The sequence below is a fragment of the Furipterus horrens genome, unplaced genomic scaffold, assembly GCF_987537825.1.
Source record: "Furipterus horrens unplaced genomic scaffold, mFurHor1.1.pri manual_scaffold_9, whole genome shotgun sequence".
In the NCBI taxonomy this organism is placed as follows: domain Eukaryota; kingdom Metazoa; phylum Chordata; class Mammalia; order Chiroptera; family Furipteridae; genus Furipterus; species Furipterus horrens.
Window position 1 is genome coordinate 73720164 of NW_028327179.1, and position 26321 is coordinate 73746484.

The 26321-nt window shown below is 36.9% G+C and overlaps 1 protein-coding gene and 1 long non-coding RNA gene across 3 annotated transcripts in view; both read right to left on the reverse strand.

Annotated features, from left to right (window-relative positions):
- Positions 1–12187: 12187 nt before the first annotated feature.
- LOC150001936 (uncharacterized) lies at positions 12188–15591 on the reverse strand. Its single transcript, XR_016513068.1, has 2 exons — positions 13641–15591; positions 12188–13118 (listed from the first exon to the last, which is right to left on the reverse strand). It is a non-coding gene; the product is annotated as an uncharacterized LOC150001936 (long non-coding RNA).
- Positions 15592–15600: 9 nt separating this feature from the next.
- ASB15 (ankyrin repeat and SOCS box containing 15) overlaps positions 15601–26321 on the reverse strand; it is a 34790-nt gene continuing 24069 nt past the window's right edge. For both annotated transcript variants that reach the window (XM_090287410.1, XM_090287409.1), the window contains 5 exons: positions 24747–24992; positions 22868–23039; positions 20228–20798; positions 19545–19698; positions 15601–15892 (listed from right to left, as the gene is read on the reverse strand). In XM_090287410.1, the coding sequence (XP_090143536.1) occupies positions 15720–15892; positions 19545–19698; positions 20228–20798; positions 22868–23039; positions 24747–24992 (1316 nt within the window). In that variant the 3' untranslated portion in view covers positions 15601–15719. The remainder of the gene's footprint in view (positions 15893–19544; positions 19699–20227; positions 20799–22867; positions 23040–24746; positions 24993–26321) is intronic.

Below are 26321 nucleotides of genomic sequence, written 5' to 3' on the forward strand. Positions count from 1 at the left end.
GAGACGATGAGCAACTCTCCGCCTTCGGCTTTAGGCTGTCAAGGCCACTGAGTCATGGAATCCTGGGTAAAACAGGTTCTGTTGTGTACTCCATCTGCTTCCTTGTTAATGAAGTCTTGATATGGAGCTGGCCTTGAGGATTAGTGGATCTGCCTTGCTTCCTTGATAGGTGCTAGATAAAACAGGAGTTACCCTGGCCGTATTTTACATATTAATGCTACTGTAAGAATTCTTTCACTTGTAAAATTCTCCTGTTGTTGGCTGGAATGTCACACCCTGTTCTATTTTTAGTAACTTTTGAAACCCTAATAAAAAGAGGATGAGGCTTCTCACTCTCCGCTGATGGTCTGAGCGAGCCACAGCCCTCCGTTCGTTACTGGCCAATCAAAAAAAAAAAAAAAGAATTGACACTGTGCCAGCCTAGTGTTAAGCATTTTATATATTTCATCCCATTTAATCCTACAGTTCGGTAAGGTATATATTATTACCCATGTTTTACTAAATATGAACTCAGAGAGATCAGAGAGGTCAAGTAACTATCCCAGAGCCACAGAGCTGAGATGTGGTGGAGCTAGACTTTGAACTCATATTTGTGTCTGAGCTGAAAACTCAAGAAAAGCTAATTCAAAACTATATATTTGCTCATATTCTTACAAATGTGATAAAATATGTAATTCATGAAACTCTGTAAATGGATCATTTTAGCCATAGGTAAAAATATGTTAAAATATATGTGTTAAAATACACATTTATCAGTACATGTATAATATATTATATTTTGTTTAGCAGCTGGTGAATGAATAAAAATACTTGGGTTCTTTCCAGGTTTGGATTATTTTAAATAATGCTGTATGAATATTTACATGCAAATCTTTGTGTGGCCATATGTTTTCATTTCTCTTGGGTAGATAGCTATGTAGTAGTGGAATTGCTGAGTTATATGGTGAATTTACGTTTACATTTTCCAGAAACTGACCAACTATTTTCCAAAATGGCTGCACCAATTTACATTCCCATAAGCAATAAAGAGAATTCTAGTTTCTTCACATCCTAATTTGCTATTGCTTTTGTTTTCTAATTATATAGCCTTTTTAGTGGGTATGAAATGGTATCTCATTGTAGTTTTAATTTTTATTTCTGTAATAATTAATGATGTTGGGCATCATTGCATGTATTTATTTGCTATCTTATATCTACTTTGGTAAAATAGTTTTTCAAATCTTATGCTCATTTAAAAAGTAAGTTGCCTCTTATCGGGACATATATTTTTCATATATTCTGGACTTTATCAGATATATGATTTGCAGCTATTTTCTCCCATTCTGTGCCTTTTCTATTGGTGTCTTTTGAAAAGCAAATGTTTTTAATTGTGATGAAATCAAATTTATCAACTTTTTTCCTCCTACTGCTTGAACTTTTGTAAGAAATCTTTTCCTAACTCAGGGTCAGAGAGAACTAATTCTATGCTTTTTTCTAAGTGTTTTATAGTTTTAGGTTTTTATATTTAGATCTGTTACCATTTTGACTTAATATTTATATATATGTAAGATAAGAGTCTAAATTAATCTTTTTGCATGCAAATATCCAATTGTCTTAACACTATTTTTTTTAAGACTATGCTTTTTCTTATTAAATTGCATTGGTGCCTTTCTGAAAAATTAATTGTCCATAAATGTAAGGATTTCTTTCCAGACTTTCATATCTGTTCTATGGATCTGTGTCTATTTTCTTATGTCAATACCACATGCTATTAATTATTATAGCTCTGTAGTACATATTGAAATCATAAGAATAAGTTCTCCAGCATTTTTCTTTTGCAAAAAATATTTTGCCTAACCATTATAATCTTAACTCATTATGGTATACTGCATCCAAAAATAACTATGACTCTTTTTAATACTACTAATGAGAGAGATGATTATGAAATTAGAAATGATGAGCTCATTGGACTTTTTTATATGGCCTGAGCATATACTTTTATGTAACCTTAGTGGTAATACATCTCTTTTATGTGAAAATGGTTTGAGTTTTGGAAATGACATCAAATCATTATAGCCATGTCTGGTGAATAAGATGAGTTATTCAGCTGTATTTTAGGTAAAACAATGATAATTACAACTATATAAAAACTTATGTTTTTGAATAAAAGGACAAGAAGAAGATACATGAAAATGATAGCACAAGTTTATTTCTTCAGCAATTAGGCATTGACCCATATGATATGTGCAAATTTGGGAGCATGTAATTATGTACAAAAATAGTGGAATCGTGTTTTACTCTCCTTTATTCTTTCTCCTTTCTTGTTTTTGCTTTTTCTGTAACATTTTAATATTATTTTTATTTGACAATTTATTAAACACATGCTACATCTCAGATTCTATTTTAGAATCTGGGGTTAAAGTAGTGAAGAAAACTAACAAAGTCCCTTCCTTCATGAAGTTTATATTCTTTAAATAGTTGGGAGAGATAAGGCAATATGAGTATATAAATGACAAAGTAAATAGAGACTCTATCAGACAGAAGTTCTATGGAGAGAAACAGAGCAAGGGAAGAGGGAAGAAAGGAGAATGTGGGAATAATAGTCCATGTAGGGAAGATATCTGTAATAAGGTAATGTTTAAGCATATACCTAGAAAAGTAGAGGCTTGGTGTGTGCAGATTATACTACTACACATTTAATGTGATTATAGAATAATTGCTCAGATATTCCTGGAATCACAGATTATCAGATTTCAAAGGCTCTTTAAAATACATGAATCCTCTCTTTATCACTCCTATTAAGTGGTCACTTAGTGTTTGCTTGAACACTTTCAGTGGAAAATTTTACATCACCAAAATTCATTCCATTGTTGGATAGCTCCAATCATTATAAAACTCTTATTTCTATTGTGTTAAAACTGATCGCTTGAAAAACCAGCCCATATATTTTAGCTTCTCACTGGAACAACACAGAATAAATATAGTGTCATGTAAGTTTCCAAAAGAGGAAATATTAAAGTGTTTGTCTTTGGCAGTATCATTGGGAAAAAAAAAAAAGACCTCTCAAAGACACTACCTTAAAATAATGGTCATTTACATATCCTAGTGTATATGTTATAACCGCTCTCATTATAATAACCACAATTCATGCATGATCTTAGTTCACTGGATCTCCCTTTAAGTATTCTCTACAAACTTTAAGTTCATTTAATATAATTCTGCTGAGTGACCAAACACCACCACTTGACTCATGCTAAACTAGGTATGATGAATAATTTAGATTTCTGTGCAACCTTGTCTACATTGAGAGGAAAAAAATCAAATCATATTCCTAGCATCAGCATTTTCTATTTTGGGAGTTTTATTTGAGCATATTGTGTGTTTGAGTAGACTTGCTTTTAGATCCTTTTCAAGGTAAGCATCTTTTGTTTTTTTTAAAAATCTGTTGTGGGGAGAATCATTTTCATGGCTCCTGACTGACAATCAAATACACACTATTTCCCAGTATATTGGCAAATGCCTTTTTTAGTGAAAACAGAGTTTCTTCTTTCAACCTTTATTTTCTTGGGTTTCCTCTTGAAAATACTATTATTTGTTTATTTGGCACACATTTGCCAAGTACCCACTGTGTGGACAGGTACTGTGCTGGAAGCTAGGATTACATACAGAAAAATAGAAATTGATCTGGCTCCTACCTTCAGGAGTTCATACTCTGGGGACAAAGGCAGACAGCTGACAGCAACAAAGTGCAGTGCTGGCTCTGCCAAGTTGCCAGCAGGAGGAGAGAAGTGGTCTGAAGATGAAGGAGCAAGCTGGCCTGAGTGGGAGGAGTCGCAGACGGCACAGAAGTCGAAAAAGACCTTTCCAGTCAGAGAGGCCTCTGGGCAAACCACAGGAGTATGAAAACCAAAACCAAAACCAGGTATCTGGTGTAGGGGTGGGGAATAGGTGGAGACAGTCAGAGTAGTACAGCTTGTTTTTGTACTATGTCAAATAGGATGCTTTGTTTTCTTGACCTCTCCTCCTCCTGCCGCCTCTTTCTCTCTCTCTCCTTCTTAACAGCCACCAGTATCATGCCTGGCACACAGTAGATGCATATAGATGTTAAATATTTTTTTATTTGAGGGGCCGTGCCAAGGAGTTTTGTACTTTATTATTATCTACTGTTAAGTGGAAATCTCTAACATTATCCCAGAGCCACCATTCATAGCCATAGTTTGCCTTCTTAAATGTAGACAACTGTTAATCTTAGTAAGTCTTGCAATAATAACAGAGACTCAACAAGAGTAAAAATCATCAGTACCTCCCAAAATCAGAAGCACCAGCCAGCCCTGCCAGAAGATCTAGTATTTCAATAAATAATATTTATAGGCAGTGATTGGAGACCTTCTAACTCCACTTATATTGACTTCAGCCTAACACTAAATGGCAGGAGACTCCCACTGCCTAAAGGTGAGTTACTTAGCTTGTTGCTTACATCCTTTTGATAATGTTAGAAGTGTTGAGAGGCCTTACCAATAGTTTCTTCATTTTCTTTAATAACCTCCAAATTTCAAGAAGAATTTGGTTATTTCTGGACTTGTATAAGCGTTCCTATTCATAACCGCAAAACAGAGTTAAATGAATGCATTATATGAATACATTTATTAAAGTCTCATTTCTCTTGATCCTCTGCTGTATCCTACATTACACCCTTGTCACTCACAGATTTAATATGTGTGATTTCAATGATTGAAAGGACCCCAAAGGTCCAGGGTTTACAATTACATGTCATTTTACTGAGCTAAAATTTGTATCTTTAAGCTTAAGAATGTTCATGAAAATACCTAGAAAATCTCCACCTGAGTGTCTCACTGGCACCTAAACTCAACCTGCTTCAAACCAGTAACTTAATTTCCTTCTTTGTGCCTTTCCACCTTCAACCCTGGCTGCCACATTTCTGAAAATGGCACCCTCATCCACCCAGGGGCTGAAGCAGAGGTGCTGCTTCTGGCTCATTCTCTCACTGACATTGTCATGTTCACTCACAAGCTCTTGAATCCTATTTCATGTCTACTAGTCCCCCTTGTGTCAATTAGAGCCTAAGTTGCTGTCCTCATTTTCTTCAACGACTGCAACATTGACTCCCCAATGCACCGTGGCTGGACATTTTCCCCCTTTTCCACAATACAACCAGATAACTCTTGGCCATTCTCTGCCTAAAACCCTTAAATGGCTTCCACTGCATTTCATTCGGAATCTTTAACCTGTCCTCTGGTCCCTTCAGGGTCAGGACCTTCTCACCTCTCCAGCCTCAACTTGGGTCACTTTCTCCAACTCTCACACTGGAGTCACATTGGAGCCACACTGGGTTTCTGAACTCCATGCCTGTTCCATCCCCAAGCCATTGCACATGCTCCCCCTTTTGCCTGGATTGCCTGTGCCTCCCACACTCTCTTGGATCTTCAGTAACACTCCTGGGGAGACCTTTCCTGATTCCGGGATCAGCTTAGTTCTTCAGCTCCCACAAACTCCATTCCATTGACACTATCCTACTGGGGGTTGCTTGTTCTGAATTGGTCTTAACAAGAAAGAAATTTCCCCAAAGGAAAGGACCCTATTTACCTATTCACTGTGCCTAGGATTTAGTACAGTTATTAGGTCAGGACTTATGTTTTTAAAAAATATCAAAACCATATCAATTGCAGTGTAGAAGAGGCTCTGATAGATCCTGAAGTTTATATGGTGTTTAAGAGTATATTACTTTAAGAGTAATATAAATTATAAATAAAAAGTTAGTTAAGAAAGCGAGACTGTTAAAACAGAATCACAGCAAAAGATGAAGTCTAAGGTGATTTGAGCTTCTTTCTTCTAAGATCTCCTTAAGCAGTTGCTAAAAATGCTTATAGAGAAATGCTACCTAATTATAACCTGACTTCTGTGCTCCCCCTACACCCCTCAACATACTCTGCTCACTATTCCTGGGAACTCCAACACTCACAGTGACCTGAAAACTTCTGCTTCACAGTCAATCTTCCTCTGAGTGTGGCCCCCAAACTAATGACTGAGCCCAACTGGTCACTACATGCTTTGTCTCATGATGGCATTTTTTAAATTTCATGGATGCCTTTCTTACTTAAAATGTCCCCAATTTGCTGATGAAGAAACATAAAAAGTACATGCTATAGTTTCATTTGCCAAGTGGGAAACTGGAAATTCTCTTATTCTTACAAGTATTCAAGCTCTACTACTGTTAACAAGCTGTGCTTTCACCTTCCCTCTATCCCTGACTTTTTTTTTTTAAGGCTTTTATCATCTCTCTCATTGTACAGGAGCAAGATTGCTTCCTGAACTAGATCTAACATGTTTCCCATGTACACAGGAGGATCTGGGTTTTCAACATTTTCTATGATGGTTTGTCAGAAGGCTGTTAAAGTCAAGTCATGGCTCTTAAGGAAGTGAAGCTTCCGACTTCACTCAGTTTGTCTGAGGGAGCCTGTCAGCTGCCCAGAGAGAGGCTCCCAGAGGGAATGTCAGTCTAAGGTCAGGTTCTGGACGGACAACAACCAAACAGGCCACAGGGATCAGATGAGAACTGGCAATACCCTTATCAAGTCTTCACTCTCAGGCTTGGCAGCCAAGCAAATCTCCCAGCTATGCCAGCTTGTGGCAGTGAGCATGAGTCAAATTTAAAATTATTAGAGCTATTTATAACAATATTTGGCAATTGTGTAATATTTATAGTTTACAAAATGCTTTTACATACAAAGTACCAAGCAGTCTAATATAGTAATATGATCTCCATTCAATAATTGTGTATAGATACCACTTAGTGTGTGTGAGGCAACACGACATAACCGATACTATTACTTCCATTTTACAAAGGATGAAAATTGGTTTTGAGGTTCTGAGAGGTTAAAAAGTCTCTTTAAGTATACCCGACTAGTAACTGGGAATTAGTGTCATGTTTCATAAATTCAAGTCACTTGTCATGTTGAGCTTTACTAGTATTTCATTTCAAAATATGCCAGAATGAAAGATAAGAGAGTCAAACATTTTTATTTGAGCATCTGATGCTTTACCATATGTATATTAGATTCAATTACCCTTTGTTGAACCAATTCAAACATAAAAGTGAGTCATATGCAAGAAAATGGAAAGATAAACTGATAATGTTAAAACTACAAAGACAAAAAAAAAAAGCAATTTCTGGAAAAAATCAGAAACGCGCAAAGAACAGTTGAATTTCATCAATCAGTTCTTTCATCTTATGCTGTGGAGTATCAGTATGGAATTCCACTTATGAAATAAGGAGCAGATCTGATATGTGTCATATAAAGTTTTAATAAAGGAAATTTTACTTGGGGCATACAGGTCTGAGGCAGTCATCCACTTCTGCAATGAGTCTCCTGTAACCCCGAGCACTGACATTATGGTTTTGTACACCATGGTATTAGGAAGAATGATGTGGAGGGTCAGCACCCAAGACAGATCTTTTCCGTGGGAGAGCTCTCCCCTCAGGTTCAGGACGACTGTCACTTTCGAAAACTTCAAGTCCTGCAGGGAAGTAGAAACTTAAAGGGTCAAAAAGCTGAGATCCTGCTGTGAAGAGGAGCTAGAAAGGTAACTTCAGTGTCAAAGTACAGGAACAGGCGGATTCGGTGTGTCCAATAATGGGACAGTTAGTGCTTGAGAATTGGTATCTTGTTCCCGAGTTTTTTTGTTTGCAATTTTATCCTGAAAATCTAAGGCGCTGTCTTTTCACAGAGACCCACAGTTCCTCACTGACCTTTACTTCCACAGCTTCCCTGTGCTCTAGAGAGCCATAGCCTTTTGAATGTTTGCCTTCTCTGATTTTCCCTTGGCACTCATTTCTGAATGACGTGCCCCCACTTTTCATTCTTGTCCTTTCTACTACACCCGGGGGAATCAGAGCTAGTTGTCAAGGGTGTTACTGAAGACCCATCCCACTGATCACGTGATTCCTTGTCAATTCATGCCCTTAACAGGGCAGGAAACCTTCGTTTTTTAGCTCTTAATCTGTATGTTTTTGTGTGTTTGTAAATAATAATAATAATGAGACGTGGGAAAGTCCTTTTACATCCAGTGTGAAAATGTCAGAATTTGGCAGAGCAGGCTGCATTTATCTGGGTTGAAGGCCATGAAGACTGGTGAAAGCAGCAAGCACTGTACTGCCCTTGAACGCTGTCTCCATCATCTGCTTTTAATGGCCTTATCAGTAGAGCAAAACTAATAAATCATGGGCTACTAGCACCAGAACCAAGTACTTTCCTCTGAGCCAGATGATTTCATTGTTTAGTTAGGCTATCTCAGTGAGAGTGTAAATATGGCATCACCTGTCAGTGAGAAACATACTCCTATTTTTTTAAAGTGATTTATTCAGATGCAATTTACATCCCATAAAATTCATCTACCTTAGGTGTAAAGTTCAATAATTTTTTTCCAGTAATTTACTGAGTTGTGCAACTATCACTACAATCCAATTTTAGAACATTTCCAGTACCCACAAAGGACCCCCATGCCCATTTGCTGTCAACCTTTGTTCCAGACCCCAAGCCTCAGGAGATCACTACTCTGCTTCCTATCTCTCTATATTTGCTTTGTCTGGACACTTTATATAAATGGAATCATATAATAATAGTTATTTGTGTCTGGTTTCTTTCACTTAACCTAATGTTTTTTAGGTTCATCCAGGTTGTAGCATGCTGCTTAATATTATTTTGTTGTATAGTTATGCTATATTGTGTATATTTATTTGCCAGTTGATGGACATTTGGATTGTTTTCACTTTGGCTTTTATAAACAATTCCCTCCTCCTAGTCTGAACTAAAAATGTTGGGGTGGAAAGAGTTTGGGATTTGGAGTCAGTAGACCCAGGTTGAGTCCTAGGTTAGCGAACTATAAGATTGATTTCCTTATCTACAGAGTAGAGGTAATTAACCCCTTCCCTTCCCTGCTCCTACAGTATTAGTAAGAAGCACATGAAATGATATATATGGATGCCTTGTGAACTGTAAAACACTGGACAAATGAAGGACAATGTTATTGAAGTAGTCTTTCCAGAAGGTGCTCAGGTGAACTAGATGTTTCTTATATTCTTTCCACATTCATAAAACAAATAATTAAGCTTTTGATCTGTAGGAAATATCAACTGTTTTTCTTCTATAGGCTTGGGGTTCTCACCATCTTTCGCTTGCTGAAGCTTATCATTTGGAAAAGCTTTAATATGATTCTAGCTCTGTTAAACTTACTTGCTTCCTAAACCTTACATTTAATTGTCAAATAAAAGACTTCGTTTGAAGAGAGGGTCTTCAGATATCCTATAAGCACGGTGGGAAGTCAGACTCAGTAAAGTTCAGGTTCAATTTAGTCTCTTGGGTACCTCAGGTGATTGTGAAGGGCAGGCCCCTGATGAAGGGTCTGGACTCAGAGCTGAGACCAGGTTGAGGAGCTTCCAATGAATCAAGCCTAAGAAATTTTACTATCATACAGGGGGAGGTGATTAATACTGTTTCAATGAAGTGAAACAGTATTAAATCAATTCAGATAACTAGATCTTTAGGGATATTCAGACATTCATAAACATAGGTTGCTGACCACTGAATGTCTTGTCTAGTTATCTGACTTATATAATGCATAAAAAATAGCTTCTTTGAGAAGCCAAAATACAGACTTTGCTTCACATAGAGAGAACCTGATAGTGGTATCTCACACCCACTCAGTCCCAGGGTAAGTATCACATTTAGCGCCCTCCACACCTTCTCCCTTATCCAGCACGATGGGCTGCTTCCAAGAAGTTTTATCTCAAATCTCTTCGGGAGATCCAGGATGGAAGAATTCCAAAGCAAGAGAAATGGCTATTCCAGATTACTGGAATCTGAAGCACAGAATGTCAGTGCCTGTCAAGTGCCTCTGGTGGAATCACTGGCCAATCCAACATTAAAAGTCAGGCACTCCCAGTGACCAGATTCAAATTACTAGGCTCTCTCTTTCCAAAAACAGCAAATCCCCAGACATCTCTAGCACTCCCTGAAGTTACAAAACATAGGCCACTGAGGTCAAATAAGTTTATTCCTTCTACACACCTTTTTTCCCTGAGAAGCCCTTTCTTCCTTTTTCAACAATTGATGATCAGGGCTTTACTAAGTGAAAGCAGATATAAGGGGTTACATGCTAGGGACAATTCCCTGCTCTTTTTTTTTTCCTGTGAATTTTCTCAAAGAACTTATAGATGTTAGTAAGATGCCATATACATCTCCAACATTATTTTTCATATTTTCACATCTACGCATGACAATCTGCAGACCTGAACCATAAGACCAAGATTTTTAACTTTTGGAACTCTTGCAGTAATTGCTGTCACTAAGTAATAAGGATGACAGCTCATTTCACATGTATTTACTCTGTATTAAATAACATGTTTATATGTTTATCTCATGTCTTGTTCAAATTCAAGCAGCTAATAATTGGTGGAGCCTAGCTCAAACTCATGTCTGTTTGACTACAGAGTATATATTCTTACTTCCTGCACTGCTAATATGCCATGCTATGATGTGTGTATATATGTATATGTGTGTGTCACACATATGTACTGTGTGTGAACATATGAATATATACAGGTAGTTTTACATTTTCCCCTATAAGTAACTTGAAGTAGTTTACAGTTTTTATATTTCCTAAATGATTTCTGATTTGGAAGGTAATTATATCGGCAGCAGCCGTCCGTCTCGAGAGACGATGGTGTAGCTTCTTAAGAGTCTATCTGCACCGCCGAGAATGGCTGTGCAGTCCGACTCGGGAGTGACACGGTATCTGTCTCCTCCCGTGTTGAATCGACATCTTGCGATGACGCTGGAGTGTCCTCTCCAGTGAAGCTGAAGCTACAGAGCCTGGGCAGGGTGATATGGAGGGTCTGCTGTTGCCCATGCAGCAGACCCCCCCTCTCTTCGCAGCTGAAGGGTCCAAGGGAAAGACGGAGTCAATACAGCTTGGCTTCAGGTGCGCCGCAGGAGTTGCCGGTGTTGACTACAACGTCAAACCGCCTTAGGGACTCCGGCTCCGGATTTTCTGTCGGGGTTTACTCCCTTAGCCTTTCCCCTGAAGAGGTATGCCGCAAGGCAGCGGAGGTTTTTTGGAGTCAGAGTTTTCCTTCTCTGATGTGCCCTGACTGGAAGATCGAACCAGCGACACTTAGCTCGCAGGCCGACGCTCAATCCACTGAGCCAAACCAGCCAGGGGCAAGGTAATTATATATATATACATATATATGTATATATATATATATATGAGTGATGTGTCTTGAAACCAAACTTGGGTTAGAAATGTCTGGTGAAAGGTCGATGACAAAGCTTAAGTGTGGTTCTCTGTGTTGCAAAGCGCTCCATCTTTTGTGTGGTTTCCATGCTATCTGACCCATGTATACTGACTTGTCAAAAGCGTGCATTGAAGGGAATGTTACCTATGAATACTTGCTGGGCAACACTTACACAAATTGTATTTTCTTTTTCTGCACTGTTATGTTATTGCCTGGAAACATGTCCTGTGACTAACAAAAATGAATGAACCATATTATTTAGGAGGCAATTGATTTCAAGTTGGAAATATAAATACTATATAAAGATCACCTATTAAAAAACTAAACAAGAAACACTCGAATGAGAAGTCAGATCTGCTTCTTTCTACCCAGCCTTTCTGTGCAATACAAAATAGAATCCACAGTGACCAGAAGAGCCATGCATCTTGGCGGCATGGAAGGAGGTCACCAAAACCACCACATCAATTCCACAGTGATCAAACAGGCACCGCTGTAGAAAGTTTGGCTTCTCCAGAGGCTCATAGGAATGACCAGCAGTTACCCTCTCCCAGGTAAAGTGGTATATTCTAGGAGAAACAGAGTCCTAATTAGATAGAAATTAATTACCCTTACCATCCAGCCCACGCAACAACAAAAACACTGCTAGCAAACTTCAGAATGTGATAAGGAAAAAATCAAATCCATTTTGGACACAGTGATTGCCTAAATTTCATAGAATGTATTTTTTCTCCTGCTTTACAAATACTGAAAGAGCCATTTTCAAAACCTGTAGCGTGTGCGTGAATTCGTGTATTTACATTCATGTTTTTCTTGAAGACATTTATATAAACTACATTAAAGAAAATGTCAAGGCTTTAATTTATTTAATATTCGAAGTCATACGGCAAACTTACATCCTTGTAATTATTTTTTATTTATTTAGTGCAAGTAACAATGCGTTTTAGCCACAAGTAGGAGAGCAACAGAGAAATCATGAAATCCTATACATAAAACATTGTGGTTCTAATTAAATACATTGCAGTTTAATTTATATAAAAATGTAACCTCTAGGGAATGCAAGGGGTTAAAACTATAGCTGTAATTGTACAGGTAATTTTTATACTTACTTATGTCGCAAAGAACACTAAAGCTAAATACAACTTGAAAAATTCACTACCAGTGAGGTATTACAATTGATAGAATGCAGTAAGTCTTAAGATAAAAATAAATATAAGAAAAACATTAAAATGTAAGAAAAATAAATCTAAGTAATTACATTATTAAGTTATATAACCAATTTAGAGATTAAAACCTATCATTTACCACGAGGTAACAGGTTATTTTTGTCTGGGTCTTGTATAACATTCACTCATTCAATATATTCAACAACTAATTTTTTTTAACTTTACACAAATTTTTATTACACATAAGTCACATAATTGGATATTTCTCTGCTTTGTACACAATTATTCTTGCTCTCCACAGAAAGGCTGCTTAACTTCTTATCAGGTGATGGCAAGCACTAAAATTCTGATTTTAACAGAATAGTAGTAAAAATACCTCAGTGATTTAAGTTGAAAAAAGTATACTGGTACATGTCTCTTGCACTTAGTTATCAGGAATGTACAAATGTATTTTAATACAAAAATACAAAATAAATTATCTGCAGGCATGGACAATGACAGCAGTATACCATTGTATTCAACAACTAATTTTTGAACTCTTTCTGTGCTGTAGGGAATTTATCCGACCCTAAGAAAACACTGCAAAACAAAGCAGACATAGACTCTGCCTTCACAGAGCTTACAGTCTAGTGAGGCAGATAGCTGAGAACAAATAGAGGCACCTGTAATCTCGTGTGTGTGTGTCGGCAGCCGTCCGTCTCGAGAGACGATGGTGTAGCTTCTTAAGAGTCTATCTGCACCACCGAGAATGGCTGTGCAGTCCGACTCGGGAGTGACACGGTATCTGTCTCCTCTCATGTTGAATCGACATCTTGCAATGAAGCTACAGAGCCTGGGCAGGGTGATATGGAGGGTCTGCTGTTGCCCATGCAGCAGACCCCCCCTCTCTTCGCAGCTGAAGGATCCAAGGGAAAGAGAGTCAATACAGCTTGGCTTCAGGTGCGCTGCAGGAGTTGCCGGTGTTGACTACAACGTCAAACCGCCTTAGGGACTCCGGCTCCGGATTTTCTGTCGGGGTTTACTCCCTTAGCCTTTCCCCTGAAGAGGTATGCCGCAAGGCAGTGGAGGTTTTTTGGAATCAGAGTTTTCCTTCTCTGATGTGCCCTGACTGGAAGATCGAACCAGCGACACTTAGCTCGCAGGCCGACGCTCAATCCACTGAGCCAAACCAGCCAGGGTGGCACCTGTAATATAGCATGAGAATTGCTATGCTAGAACCTCCCGTCCTAGAGGAAGCAACCTCCATGCTGAGACCTGTAGGATAAGGAGTGAACAGAGGAGGAAGGAGATGGAAAGAGGATTCCAGACAGAGGGAATAGAAAGTGCAAAGACCCCTGATGTGCAAGAGAGCACGATCAATTCTACAGCAGTGATTCCCAAGCAAAGAACCTAAGATACTTGTTGGGCCAGAATGAAATAATTTTTACCCATCAATGGGAAAATGAAGACAGTGCGGTAAGTCTTTCCAAAGCTAAAGTCATTCAATTTTAATAACTGAAGTTAAGGTTCCTTAACTTCTAGAACTAAAATGGCTTCTCTTTTATGAAATGACAATGATATTAGCATATGTGTGTGTGTGTGTATGCATTTTTTTCTCCCTCTGTCTGAGATCCTCTATATATGTTTAAATAAATCACCCTGTTTTTAAAATTAATAAAACAAAAACTATTGATGTACAGATTTTACATAAGTCTTGGAATCACTGTTCAAAGACTAAACTTCTAAAAGGTATTTAATATGGTAGAAGGGGAGGCTAAGGGTGAAAGCAGGGAGTTAGATTATAAGGGTCAATGGAAGGATTTTGGACTTTATCCTAAGAGCAATGGGGATAATTTTAGGCAGGGGAGTGAAACTCTACTTACATTTGTAAGAGATCATTCTGGGCTGTTGTGTGCAGCATGCATGTTGAATGGGGCGGGACAGCAGGAAAGCAGGCCAGTTAGGCAGTGGTACAGCAACCCAGGAAATGGAGGTAAGAGCTGGAATTGGGGCCAAATCAATGAGAATGAGTAGAAGATAATTTAAAGAGATAAACTTACCAGGATTTGGCGATGTGTTATATTGGGTAAGGAAATGTGGATGGTCAAGACTAATGTCTAGGCTTTTGACTTGGGAAACTGAATGGATAACTGCACTAAGCACTGAGCTAGAGAATGTAAGAGAAGGAGCCTTTTGGTGTAGGAAGATAATGAGTTCATTATCAAAGTGTCTTTGTGTTCATGACCATGAGGGCAATTGTCTACACAGGTCTCAGGCACATGAGAGAAAGAGCTGAACTTAGAATATAAATTTTGTAGTCAACAGCATATAAATAGTAATTGAAACTGCAAACATGGGTGAAATTTCCCAGATAGTGTAGCATAAGAAGAGGGTTTAAGACATTACAGAAAGGTTAGAGGAGAGAAGCAACACAGAAGGAAGCCAGAGACAAAGCGGTCTGGGAGGAGAGCCAAGACACCAAGATGAGGAAACCAAGGGGAAGGGAGGATGTCTTCAAGGAGGGAGCAGGCAAGTGTCAGATGCTGCAGGAATCAGTTGAAAGGACCGAAGAATGCTCATTGTAATTAGCAACATGAAGTTAAGGACCTTGAGAAGGGCAGTGGAAAGAGCAGAGGCCAGATACAGTGTGTGAATCTGCAGGCAGGAAGGGGTTTTCAGGCAACTTGGCCATGAGAGAAAGGAGGGAAAGGGCCAGGGACTGACTGAAGATGTAGTTTAAAAAAGTGGATCTTTGTTTGTTTTATAAACACAGGAAAGACTTGCTGATGGATATTGTAGGAACCACTTGAAAAGGAGAGTTTGAAGACTTGTTCCAAGTAAAGAAAATCAGTAGATATTCAAATAAAAAATGTTGACTAGCTGAAAAAAATCACAAGGTAAACAAAACGATGGTTATCAGAAGAGTAGGGTAGGGGAATGGGTGAAAACAGGAAGGAGGAATATAGTCAATAATATTGGGTTAAGCTTACACAGTGACAGATGATTCCTAGAATTAGTAAGGCGATCACATTATAAGGTATAAAAATGTCGAATCACTATATTATATATCTGAAACTAAAAAAACCAGTGTAATATTGTGTATCAACTATACTTGAATTTTAAAAATCACAATGTAAAGGTTTTTAAAGATGTAAAATGCACTGTTCTCATAAGAACACAAGATCCCATTTAAAAATTGTCAATGGATTTAAGTACACTTAAGGATGTAAAATGATTCCAAGAAATGCTCTTAGGGAATCACATTTTAAAATACTATTTTTAAATTATGGCAATTTTAGCTCTTGTCCATAGAGATCATACTCTTTAAATAATATGTATCTTTGAATGCTTGGTGGCAGAGGAAGCTTCTTCACCGAGGCTGGCTGGCGGAGTCGCTGGAGTCCCATGAGTCTTCGGATTTTTAACCGACACAAATGCTTTAATGAGCAAGGATTCTCTAAAGTGAATGGGAAAAAGAAGTAAAAATAAAAACCAGTATTAGTGGATTGACCTGGAAGATACAGATGGTTTTAGAAAAACATTAATGATGTTATTCTGAAAAACAGGTATGCACACATTAGCAACTGGTGACTTTAAGTTAAATTTAAATTGTAACTAAGCCTTCCAGACCATCCCTCTTTAGTGTAATCTCCAGAAATACAGATATTAGTCTGTCTCTGTGTCAGGAAAATAGCCTGGCTCATAGGGGGTATTCAACTAGGGTATGGACTTGAATGGACTTGACTTAGGAGAACAAGTGCTCACATCTCCTACTTGTTTTTTAGAATTGAGTATTGCAGAGATATATCTCTTTACTTTCTCTCTCTTCTACCAGTCTTTCTCATGAAAAACAACCAAGGAAACACCTGATGCAAACAACTCCACATGTTTATGATTCTTAGGTTTGTTTCAGTGTCTGACACCTAAACATTTTGTTTAAAAGCATCTAAGGTCAAATATAAGAGTTAGTTTTTATTTTCAATTTTTACTTTGATTATATTGCAATTAGACTACTGATACATTATCCCAGCAATAGGAGCTAGTGAAAGGATAACATGGCACACATTCAGTTTGGATTAAAATCCTGGTTCTGTCAGTTAGTATTTGTGTGATCCTGGGCGAGTTAACCTCTGTGAACTTGGTATTCTCACCTGTGAAATGTGGGTAAGAATGGGACCTACCTCTTAGGGTTATTTGAAGACCAAAAATATTAATTCATGTAAAGTATTAGAAAAGTGCCTATGGTATCTTGTAACCATTCAATAAGACATCATATTTCTGTTACATTTGAGATTATAAACATTTAAATTATCTTTTTTTAATGAAAAAATTTTTTTGAAAACTATTGAGACAAAATAATTGTTATCAAAATAGGCAGAATAAATCCATCTTTTAAAAAAATTACCACTTTATCTTCTTCCCTAACAAATATGCTGCCTCTTGTATACCTGGAGGAATCCTGACATCCAGTGGTTAACCATACTCATAGCAGTCAACTGACTGTGATAATATGACTGAAAAAAACAAAAACCTTCCTCTTATTTTTACTTGGATTGTCTTTCTAAAGTCATAAGAATTAGTCATTCTTTTTTAGTATTAACACATGTAAAATTAGAAGCAATATCTTTTCTATGACAGGAAGCAGAATGGTAATGGAGAAGAAAACATGTTTTGAATTGATAGAGACAAGGGTTCAAATTCTTGCTTTGTAATTGTCTATGTCTACAACTTTGGACAATTAAGCTATGTAAGCTTTAGGGTTTTGGCCTTTACAATCTCCAAAATGTTTAACCTCTTTGTTGTAAAATAAAATATAGATAGGGCAGCTGAACAAATGTATAGTTTCTTAAGCTATCATAAGTGATTATTAGGTCAACATCTTTAATTACCTCCCAGGTCATAAATAGAACTTCCCTAGCCACCCCAGAATTCCTTCCACAATCCATCCCAAGCTTTGTTTATTCCTCCCATGTAAAGGACTACTATTCTGACTTTTACAGTAATCAATTCCTTTAGAACTTCGTCCTGTCAGGGTAATATCCCTACACTACATTATTGACAATATTATTTTAAAATTTGAAATGTCTATTTCCATTTTTTATAATAAATTTATATGATATTTGATGGCAATACTTTTCTGTTGCTCATTTTTATGTTAAGTTTTCCTGAATTCTTGAGAGGAAGCTATGTTCCAGAGACCTCTTTTGACCCAACAAAGCTTCCTATTCTGTTGTCTTCTTGCAATAATCCAAAATAGAGAATCTTGCTCCCTGAAGTTTCCTGATATTGCTTGCCACCCTGCTCATGTGGACACTCTCCTATCTCTATCTTGCCTGATTTTGATGTTACTCCCAATGTGGGCCTCAGTTCAGAAAGGGAGCCTGACAGACCAGTTTTCATGAATTCATAGGGTCCAGGCTATTTTAAAACTCCCCTTAGCCTTAGTTTTTTATTGATAAAAATTAACACAATAACATCCAACTCTACAAATTGTGCGGATTTCATGATATAGTTTACATATACACTTCATACTTCACATAAGCTTACCATGTAATAAAAATAATATAAAAATACTAATATTGTAGTTTTCAGAATAGCTGAATTTATTGTTTTTATATTCTAGTTAGTATGCTAAGCACTATAAACATCATCTTTTTAAATCCCCACAACAACCTTATGACGTAACAATGATCATAGCCTCATTTTGCAGGGAGAAAACCTTGGCATAAAAAGGGTAAGTAACTTTCTCAAAATCACACAGCTAGTATGACTATTTTGGTTATTTTTAGAAAATAAAAACAATCCCCTTTTCCTCAATAAAACAAGAATGATACGATAAATTGATGATTGTTTCCATGAAAATATCAGCCCTGAATGGTATATGCAAGCCATCAATCCTACACCAAGACAAGGCCAGAATTTCATCCCATCCCAACTTCCATCTGACCCCAGAGGTCAATTTCTAGGCTCACAATACTGCATTACTCATCAGATTCTCTAAGATTCCAGCTTTATTGCCATAAAATACCTGCTTTTGAAGAAGTCATTGCAGGGGAAGTCATTTGAAGAAAATCCAAGCTTACCTCCAAAGCTGCACTGGGTTGAATTATCATTTTTTCTATCCAATCAAAGTCTTTCTCCATACATCTCAGAAAATTTAGATGAATTAATGTATGAAACTCTGTTTGAAACTAAATGTTTAAATGAAAGCCCCTTTTTCACTCATATTTCTTTATATAGAACTTTATACCTAACAATTTAGTGTGTAAATCAGCTCAATATTTAAGTTTCATCTGTTGACTGAAAAAATAACCTACCTAATTTATATAAAATTTATATGATCCTAAAGAATTTGTTGTTGAGGTTTTGTTATTTCATTCAAGGTTGATTTAGGTTTATTAAGAGTGCCAGAATATATAAATGTAAAGTTCTGTCATGCTTCTTTAGGCTCCATGAAATTGATTTCCAATTAGGTTTTAAGGTTTATTTTGTCAAACTCAGATTTTGAAAGAGAAAACCTCTCCAATCGATGTTTCTATATGTATTTGAAGTAATTTTAGATGCAATTTTATTGAAACATTTTTATGATTATAACTAAACTTTAACTTAGAGAATAATACAAATTAGCCTGTCTGTAATACAAAGTTTTGATGGTAGGAATTTGTCAATAAAGCCCTGAGAAAGAGCATATCAAAAATGACAATTCTAATTCATACCATTCATTCTTTACTCAGTATTTATTGAGTACTTACCACATACTAGGAATTATGCTAAGCCTTTAAAATTCAAAAATAAACAAAAACAGATCTTTACCCATATGGAGATTACAGTCTACACACTTATGACATTATAGGAGTTAACTTTAAAAAAATGACTTCTACTTAAATGTTAATATAGTTATAATATTACCCATTATAAAATTACAGAGTTGGAAAGTTTCAAGAAAAGCAAAAAATTAGTATCTTAAATCAGAGAAAATATTAAGGATGATTTTCAAACACATAATTTTGAAAATAAAGTAGCACTGAAAAAGTATCAAAGATGATGTTAAGAAATTTCCTCTATAGATATTTTTCATAAAAACTTTTGTAGGGAACACTTGTTTTTACCTAGTATTTGACGGATTTCTGGCCATTCTCTCTGTACTTCCAGTGCAAACTTCAGTTTAGCACACAGAGGGATATAATCCATGTAATCTATTAATACACGAATAACGCTGCCTACCAAGTGCTTCATCCAAGGAACTGTAATAAACTCACAGAACTGAGAGAATTGATAAAATTTAATTTATTAGTATTTTTAATATATCATACACATAAACATTGAATTTTGTTATGAAAATTACTACCTTTGTCTTTTTACAGGGAGTAAAAGGTCCCTCCTTGTAATGAACAAAAGAGAAAAATAAATTGCTTGTTTCTGTGAAACTAAGGGTCCTGGAATTACTACATGCATGACTCTGATGTGCTTGTAGTCAATGTAACATGGAAGGATCATGCTTCTTTACATGATTATTATTTCCATGCTCTGGACACAATATTCTGCCAAGTAAGCATAAGTTATTAACTGTATGCATTTTTACATTCTCTGACATTCAGTTTCCAATTCAAGAGAAATAAATACCATCTTTGGTACATAGTTTTACATTTATATCCCCATTTTATGCCAACAAAAATTTAAGAACTAGAAAAATACAAAATTTAGAGTTGATTTTTCTTTTCTTGTTTACATCTCTAAATGAATCGAAGGTAGGATGATGACCCAATATACAGAATGAAAGAATGTAACTCACCGGGTTATCCTTTATTACACAAGAGGTCCATCCTGGCAGTACCTCTTCCTCTATCTCTGACCACACAAATGAATTACCAAAGATGTCCCCGTGCATGCACTCAAAGCACAGCTCCACTTGGTAGCCATTATTCAGCAACTGCCTCAACATTACCTCATCATTCAGGGCATATTGAATGGCGCTGGGAAAACGAGTGTCATTCACATGCATAAAGTAACAATTGACGTTAGCTCCGTGGGAGAGAAGCAGCCGGACAATTTCATGATTATTGGCCCTCACAGCCACAAGTAGGCAGTTGAGGGGATCTAAGTTTGGGTCTGCACCTGCAGTCAGAAGGACTTCTGTGCAATGGATATCATTATTAGAAACAGCAAAATACAGTGCAGTCTTCCTCTCGTCGTCATAGCTCTCAGAAATGTGGTCAGCAAGCAGAGCATTGACATCGAAACCACTCTCAATGAGCAGTTCCAGGCACTGTACATTTTGCCTATCTGCTGCCGAGTGAATTGGTGTTAGCCCACTTTTCCTGATTGCGTTTTTGGATGTTACTGGGATAAGATATTTCAGTGCACTAAAAATTAAAAAAAAATTTTTTTAAATCAAATATCCACATGGTATTAAGACAATCAAGAAATTAATTAAATCAGCTTCCTCACTAGACAAATGAATGCAGTTTATTTGGTTTCCTTTACTTTTGCTAGATAATCTTATACAAAGACATTTAACCTTTCTCCATAGACTTTACTACTATTTAATTTAGTGTAATTTAATTTAGTTTTTTTAGAGGTTATAAACATAATCATATTGATACAGAGGAAGAAAATGGGCTATAATTGAAGAGGCAGAGAAAGATTCAGAGGCTATGACATTAACTTCTCTTGTTCCTGTTTTAGGGGAAAAGGCATTCATCTTTCACTGTTATGAATGATGTGGGCTATAAGTTTGTTTTTGTTGTTGTTGTTTGGTTTCATTTTTATTTAGCTCCCCATTCTAAATATTCCTGGGGATCATGCTTGATCTTATGTTTGGTCTTAGAATTCTGGTTCTTCAGGAACCTTTTCTATCTTTCAATTCTTCTATGAACAACATATTTATCAGCAACCAATGCTATTTAATGAAAAATATAAAAGAAAACTAAGCCCATCTGATACCATAGAGAAAAGTTTCATAATCTTGATCACTATTAGAATCATGGAGTCACAGGTAGTTAAAACTGGAAATAACCTTGAACATCATTTACGTGCAACTCCTTCATTTAATAGAAAAGCCATATGAAGTCCAGGAAAGTGAAATGACTGGTCCAAGGTTACACACACAACGGAGCAAGGATTAGAATCTAGAGTCTCTAATTCTCATTATTACTACTCCTCTTTCACTGCTTTCTGAGCTATTCATATTTTAATATTGGCCATGTATATCCTGTCTGCTTCAATATAACTTGAAATTGAATTATTAGCGATAGGAAGAGTCTTTATTATTTCATCAACCTTATATCAGTCCAGTTGAGATACTAAAAAGAGCTTATGTTTCTAAGAACTTGTGATAGTTGTAAACTTCACACTTGACTGACCAAGTAGACATGTATGAGAGCCACCAGCAAGGATAACTTGATCTCTTGTGCCTAATTCAGAGCTACCATGTGTGAATTTATGAACACCCTGGGAACAAATCCAGGTAAACTTTAACAACATGTCACTTAGAGTCAATTATGTCATTGGCCACTTAGTTAATGTGGCCACTGAAGGTGATAAGGCCCAAGTATTTCAAAGTTTTTGAACTTTTAAATATATTTAATTGTCTAAAAATCTACCTCTCATGGCAGTAGTTTAATATAATGATTATAGACTTCTATTGATGTGTCAATTGTGGTGCATTTTGTGATTAAAAAACCTATCCAATAATTTTTTTGGAATAAAAAAATCTATACTTATAAGGGAACTTCTCTACTCAATGATAGATTTGACACTATACTACAATATCCATACATATTGCTAAATAATTAGAGTAATATTGATACTATTTTCATAAATTTTAATTTGGAAAGGGAAAAAGTTTTAGGAACTCTGTAGCATACTTTAAAAAATCAGAAGGGCATATTTGGGTGGCTTTGAATAATTCTCATGTATAACTTCCTTCTAAAAGAGAAACTCTCCATTATAAAAGTAGTATACATTCAATGCACAATTTTTATATGTAAAGTACAAAAATATATATGATATGTCTTGGTGTGGGCCTCTTTGGGGATGGACAAAAAAGGTGAAGGGATTAAGAAGCACAAATTGGCAATTATAAAAGCAGTAATGGAACATAAAGTACAGCATAGGAAATATAGTCAATAATATTGTAATAACTGTGTGATATCAGATGGGTACTAGACTTACCGGGGTGAGCACTTCATAAGGTATATAAATGTCTAAACACTATGATGTACATCTCAAATATAATGTTGTATGTTAACTATAATTAAATATTAAAAGAAAGGAAAAAATAAAACATGCTTAGAAAAACAAAAGTTTTGAATATTTCTTCTATTTCTTTTTGAATGTCAGGGGTTATTATATAGAGAGACTCGTGATTATACTGTATATGCAATTTTGTATTTTTTAACTTAAAATGATCATCCTGGGATTTATGACTCACAGATAATGTCCCTCATAAGCAGCTCGGTGTATAGGAAGATGCCCAGTTCTGTTCGGCACATTTCCGCTTCCTCCATATTCCAGCAAGAGAGAAATGCAGTCAGGATTACCTCCTCCCGCCGCCTCAAACAACAGTGATGCCCCATCATCCGCCAAAGCAAACACATCACCCCCTGGCAGTGAAAACACATGGCATAGTGATAACTGGATGGATTGTCAAGACAGGCTCCTTAAAAGATCGTCTGTTTTCCTTTCTGGTTAGGACTAAAAATTAAAAGTATAAAGTTAAGAACATCTATGTTCTCAACATTTTAAATAAACAATTACACAGAATATTTCATTTTATTAGAAAATCTTTGCATCACTAGAACATCTGAGAAATAAGTCAATTACTATAACAGACAAATGCCCCCAGGAAAAGTGATAGTTAGACTTTTAAGTTTTAACAGTTAACACTCTATTTCATTTTCAACAAATATTTATCAACTGCACTCTTTGTATAAAACACTGTGTGTGACTCAACAGAAGACCCTAAGATGAACAACTCCGTTTTAAGAAAATTAGAGGGGATATGAGACAAAAAGAATCATCAAAGAACACAAACTGCAACATTCATGTGACATCAGGACTAGCAGGCTCAGCGTGAAGGAAAGAGGTCTGTGTTTGAATTATGGCTCTGCTGTTGGCTGTGGGAATTGGGTGCAAGCCATTTACTTCTATGAACCTCTGTCTCATCTGAACTAGGGTGATACAGCTAATGTCATAGGAGTTATTTAAGAATTAAATGAGATTGCACTTTGGGGGCCTCAGAAATACCAGTCTTTTCCTTGTAGACAATCCTTGGGGACCGTGTGGTCCTAGCCTTAATTTACAGATGAGAAAAGTGAGGACCAGCTATTTAAGTAACTTGCCTAGGGGCAGACAATGAGTAGGTGGCAGAAACCAGTTTCAGAATCTGGTTTCTTAATTCCTGATTCTATAGTTGTATAAAACACTTGGAGGTTTCAAAGGAGGGGTGATATTACCATTTGTTGGGAAGAATTAGAGAAGGCTTCAGGGAGGAGGTGTCTCAAGAAATTGATTTTGAATTATCTTGGACAGAATTCCAGATAAAGGCAAAGATTTGACCCAAACCCACAGAGTGAAATGTGAGGTATGCTTGGGAGTACGTACTGTCAGCTAATTTGGCTGAAGTGCAGAATACAAGTTGATAGTAGCAAGGGATACAACCAGTAAAACAATTCAGGATGATGTAGTGGGGATCTGTGCATGACTCAGTGGGCCGTGTGAACCACTGAGGATTCTTTGACTAATTTACACTATTGTAGCTGTCCTTGAGCAGAGGAGCTGAGTTCAATATGTAGTAAGCATGCTCCACTGGGGCGACTGGAAACCTGGTGAGAAGTTAAGAAACTTAACTATTTCCAGAGAAGCTGTGAGGGGCCTGACCGTGGTGCAAGCCAGGGGAACTACCAAGGAGAGTAGGTGAGTGAAACACTAGTACTCGGCAACTGACTGGATGTGAACAAGAAAGTGGTGCAACAATTAGAGATAAATCTAAGCTTTCAGTCTTGGATGAGAGAAATTATTAAATCAAAAGTGTAAAGGAAGGGGAATTCAGTTTAGGAGAAGATGAGTATGAAACCCTGGTGCGTCATCTATGTGAAAACTGGGCTGGGCATGCAGATGTGCAGGTAACAGTGAATAGGGTTTAACTGAGTTGTGGAATAGGGGACTTTTAGGGGGGCTCTTGAAAGATGGGTACCCGAGCGTGATGCGCAGTTACTTTCAGGAGAGGAAGAGAAGTCAGTGAGCAATGGAGAAAAGGAAATCTGTGAGGAAGGAGAAAAGTCAGGAACATGCAACTGCTTTTCATGTACCTCTGTGGATGAGGTGTTCCAACACATCACAGTGACCATACTCAGCAGCAACACCTAACGGTGTGACTCCAAACCCGTCCCTCAGGTGGACGTTTCCACCGCGATTCAGTAGCAGAGCAATGAGATCTTTGCGGCCTTGTTTGGCGGCTTCATGCATTGCTGACCATCGCTTGACACAGGGCTGGTCAAGGCTGGTGTTGTATTTGAGCAGAGCAGACACCATGTCATAGGAGCCCTTTTTCACAGCTTGAAGATGATTTTAAAAAGAACAATTGTCAGTAGGCATATTAACATGGCTATCTTAGATAGTAATAAACAAATTACCAAATTTAATATCAAAAAGGATATTAGCTACTCTGTTTTAAAAAGAATATTGTATTTTTCATACCCCTCCCATTCTTATATCCAATTTTCTACTGTGGAACATGCTAGATAATACTGCCTTTTCTTTAAGGCTCTGACCTGAGGAGGTTCAAGAGTTTTATGAAAAATAGTGCACATTGCTAAGATGGTGTGTTTAATCTTTCTGAATTTTATTTCTTCATTAACATAATAGCACTGTTGGGTTGTATAAAATAAATAGTGTATGTAAAATGTTCGTTATATACTAGGATCTCCATAAATGATAACTTTTTATTAATAATATTATTTCATCACTTCTAGGCTCCTGGAATCACATGTGTATAAATAAGATTTATTAAATTTTTCCCCATCCAAAAAGAATCCCCGCCCTCATCAAAGATAGCAGTATGAACTAAAGTTCTCTATCCCATGCTCTTAATGGGAATTTACCAATAGGAATGTTTCAAGTCTAGGTAGGCTGATTGTTCTAAACAGATGAAGTATATGACAGCTAATGTACTCCAGTTGCAGAGAATTAGTAAATCAGCTGTCTCTCTCCCCCTCTGATTGTTTCTAGTAGCTGAAATTACACTGTTAACAGTGTTTTCCCTCTTTAGATTAATAAGATTTTCCCAGCTTAGATATAAATAGTTCTAAAAGATGTAATGCCTTTTCCCTTATCAATAAGTAAAATCTTATTAAGAAAGAGCTGGATGAATGCTACTTCCTGCAGATACAGATAAATACAGTTTCATTCACTCATTCATTCATTCATTCATTCATTTAATACATGCTTGCTATCTGAAAGGCATTATGGACAACAGGAAAAGACAGATTTGGTTCTCACTGGTGGAATTTACAGTTTAGGGAAGAAGCCTATCCTATCCTGTTTGAAGAGAGACTCAGAGTCTGGGTCTTTGCTGGCAAAGACAGGAGGAAATGTGGGGCCACATAGAACATCCTGGGCAACAAGAAGGCAGAACACAGAAAGAATCTAAGGCTAAGGCAAGGGAGAGGACTCCAAAAGGCATTCATGGAGGATGAAGAAAAACTTTTCCTACTGCATTTGGAGGCAAGCAAGCCATCACTGCAGTGAGACCAGTTTTACTTCTACTCGCTGTCTAAATTAGAATCTTGACAAAATGCCTTTCTCTGAATCACCCACCTTCCACTGGCAGTTCTAATTACAGTGAATTACCTCATCCTAGCTAATGTTATTGCAGAGCAAACATT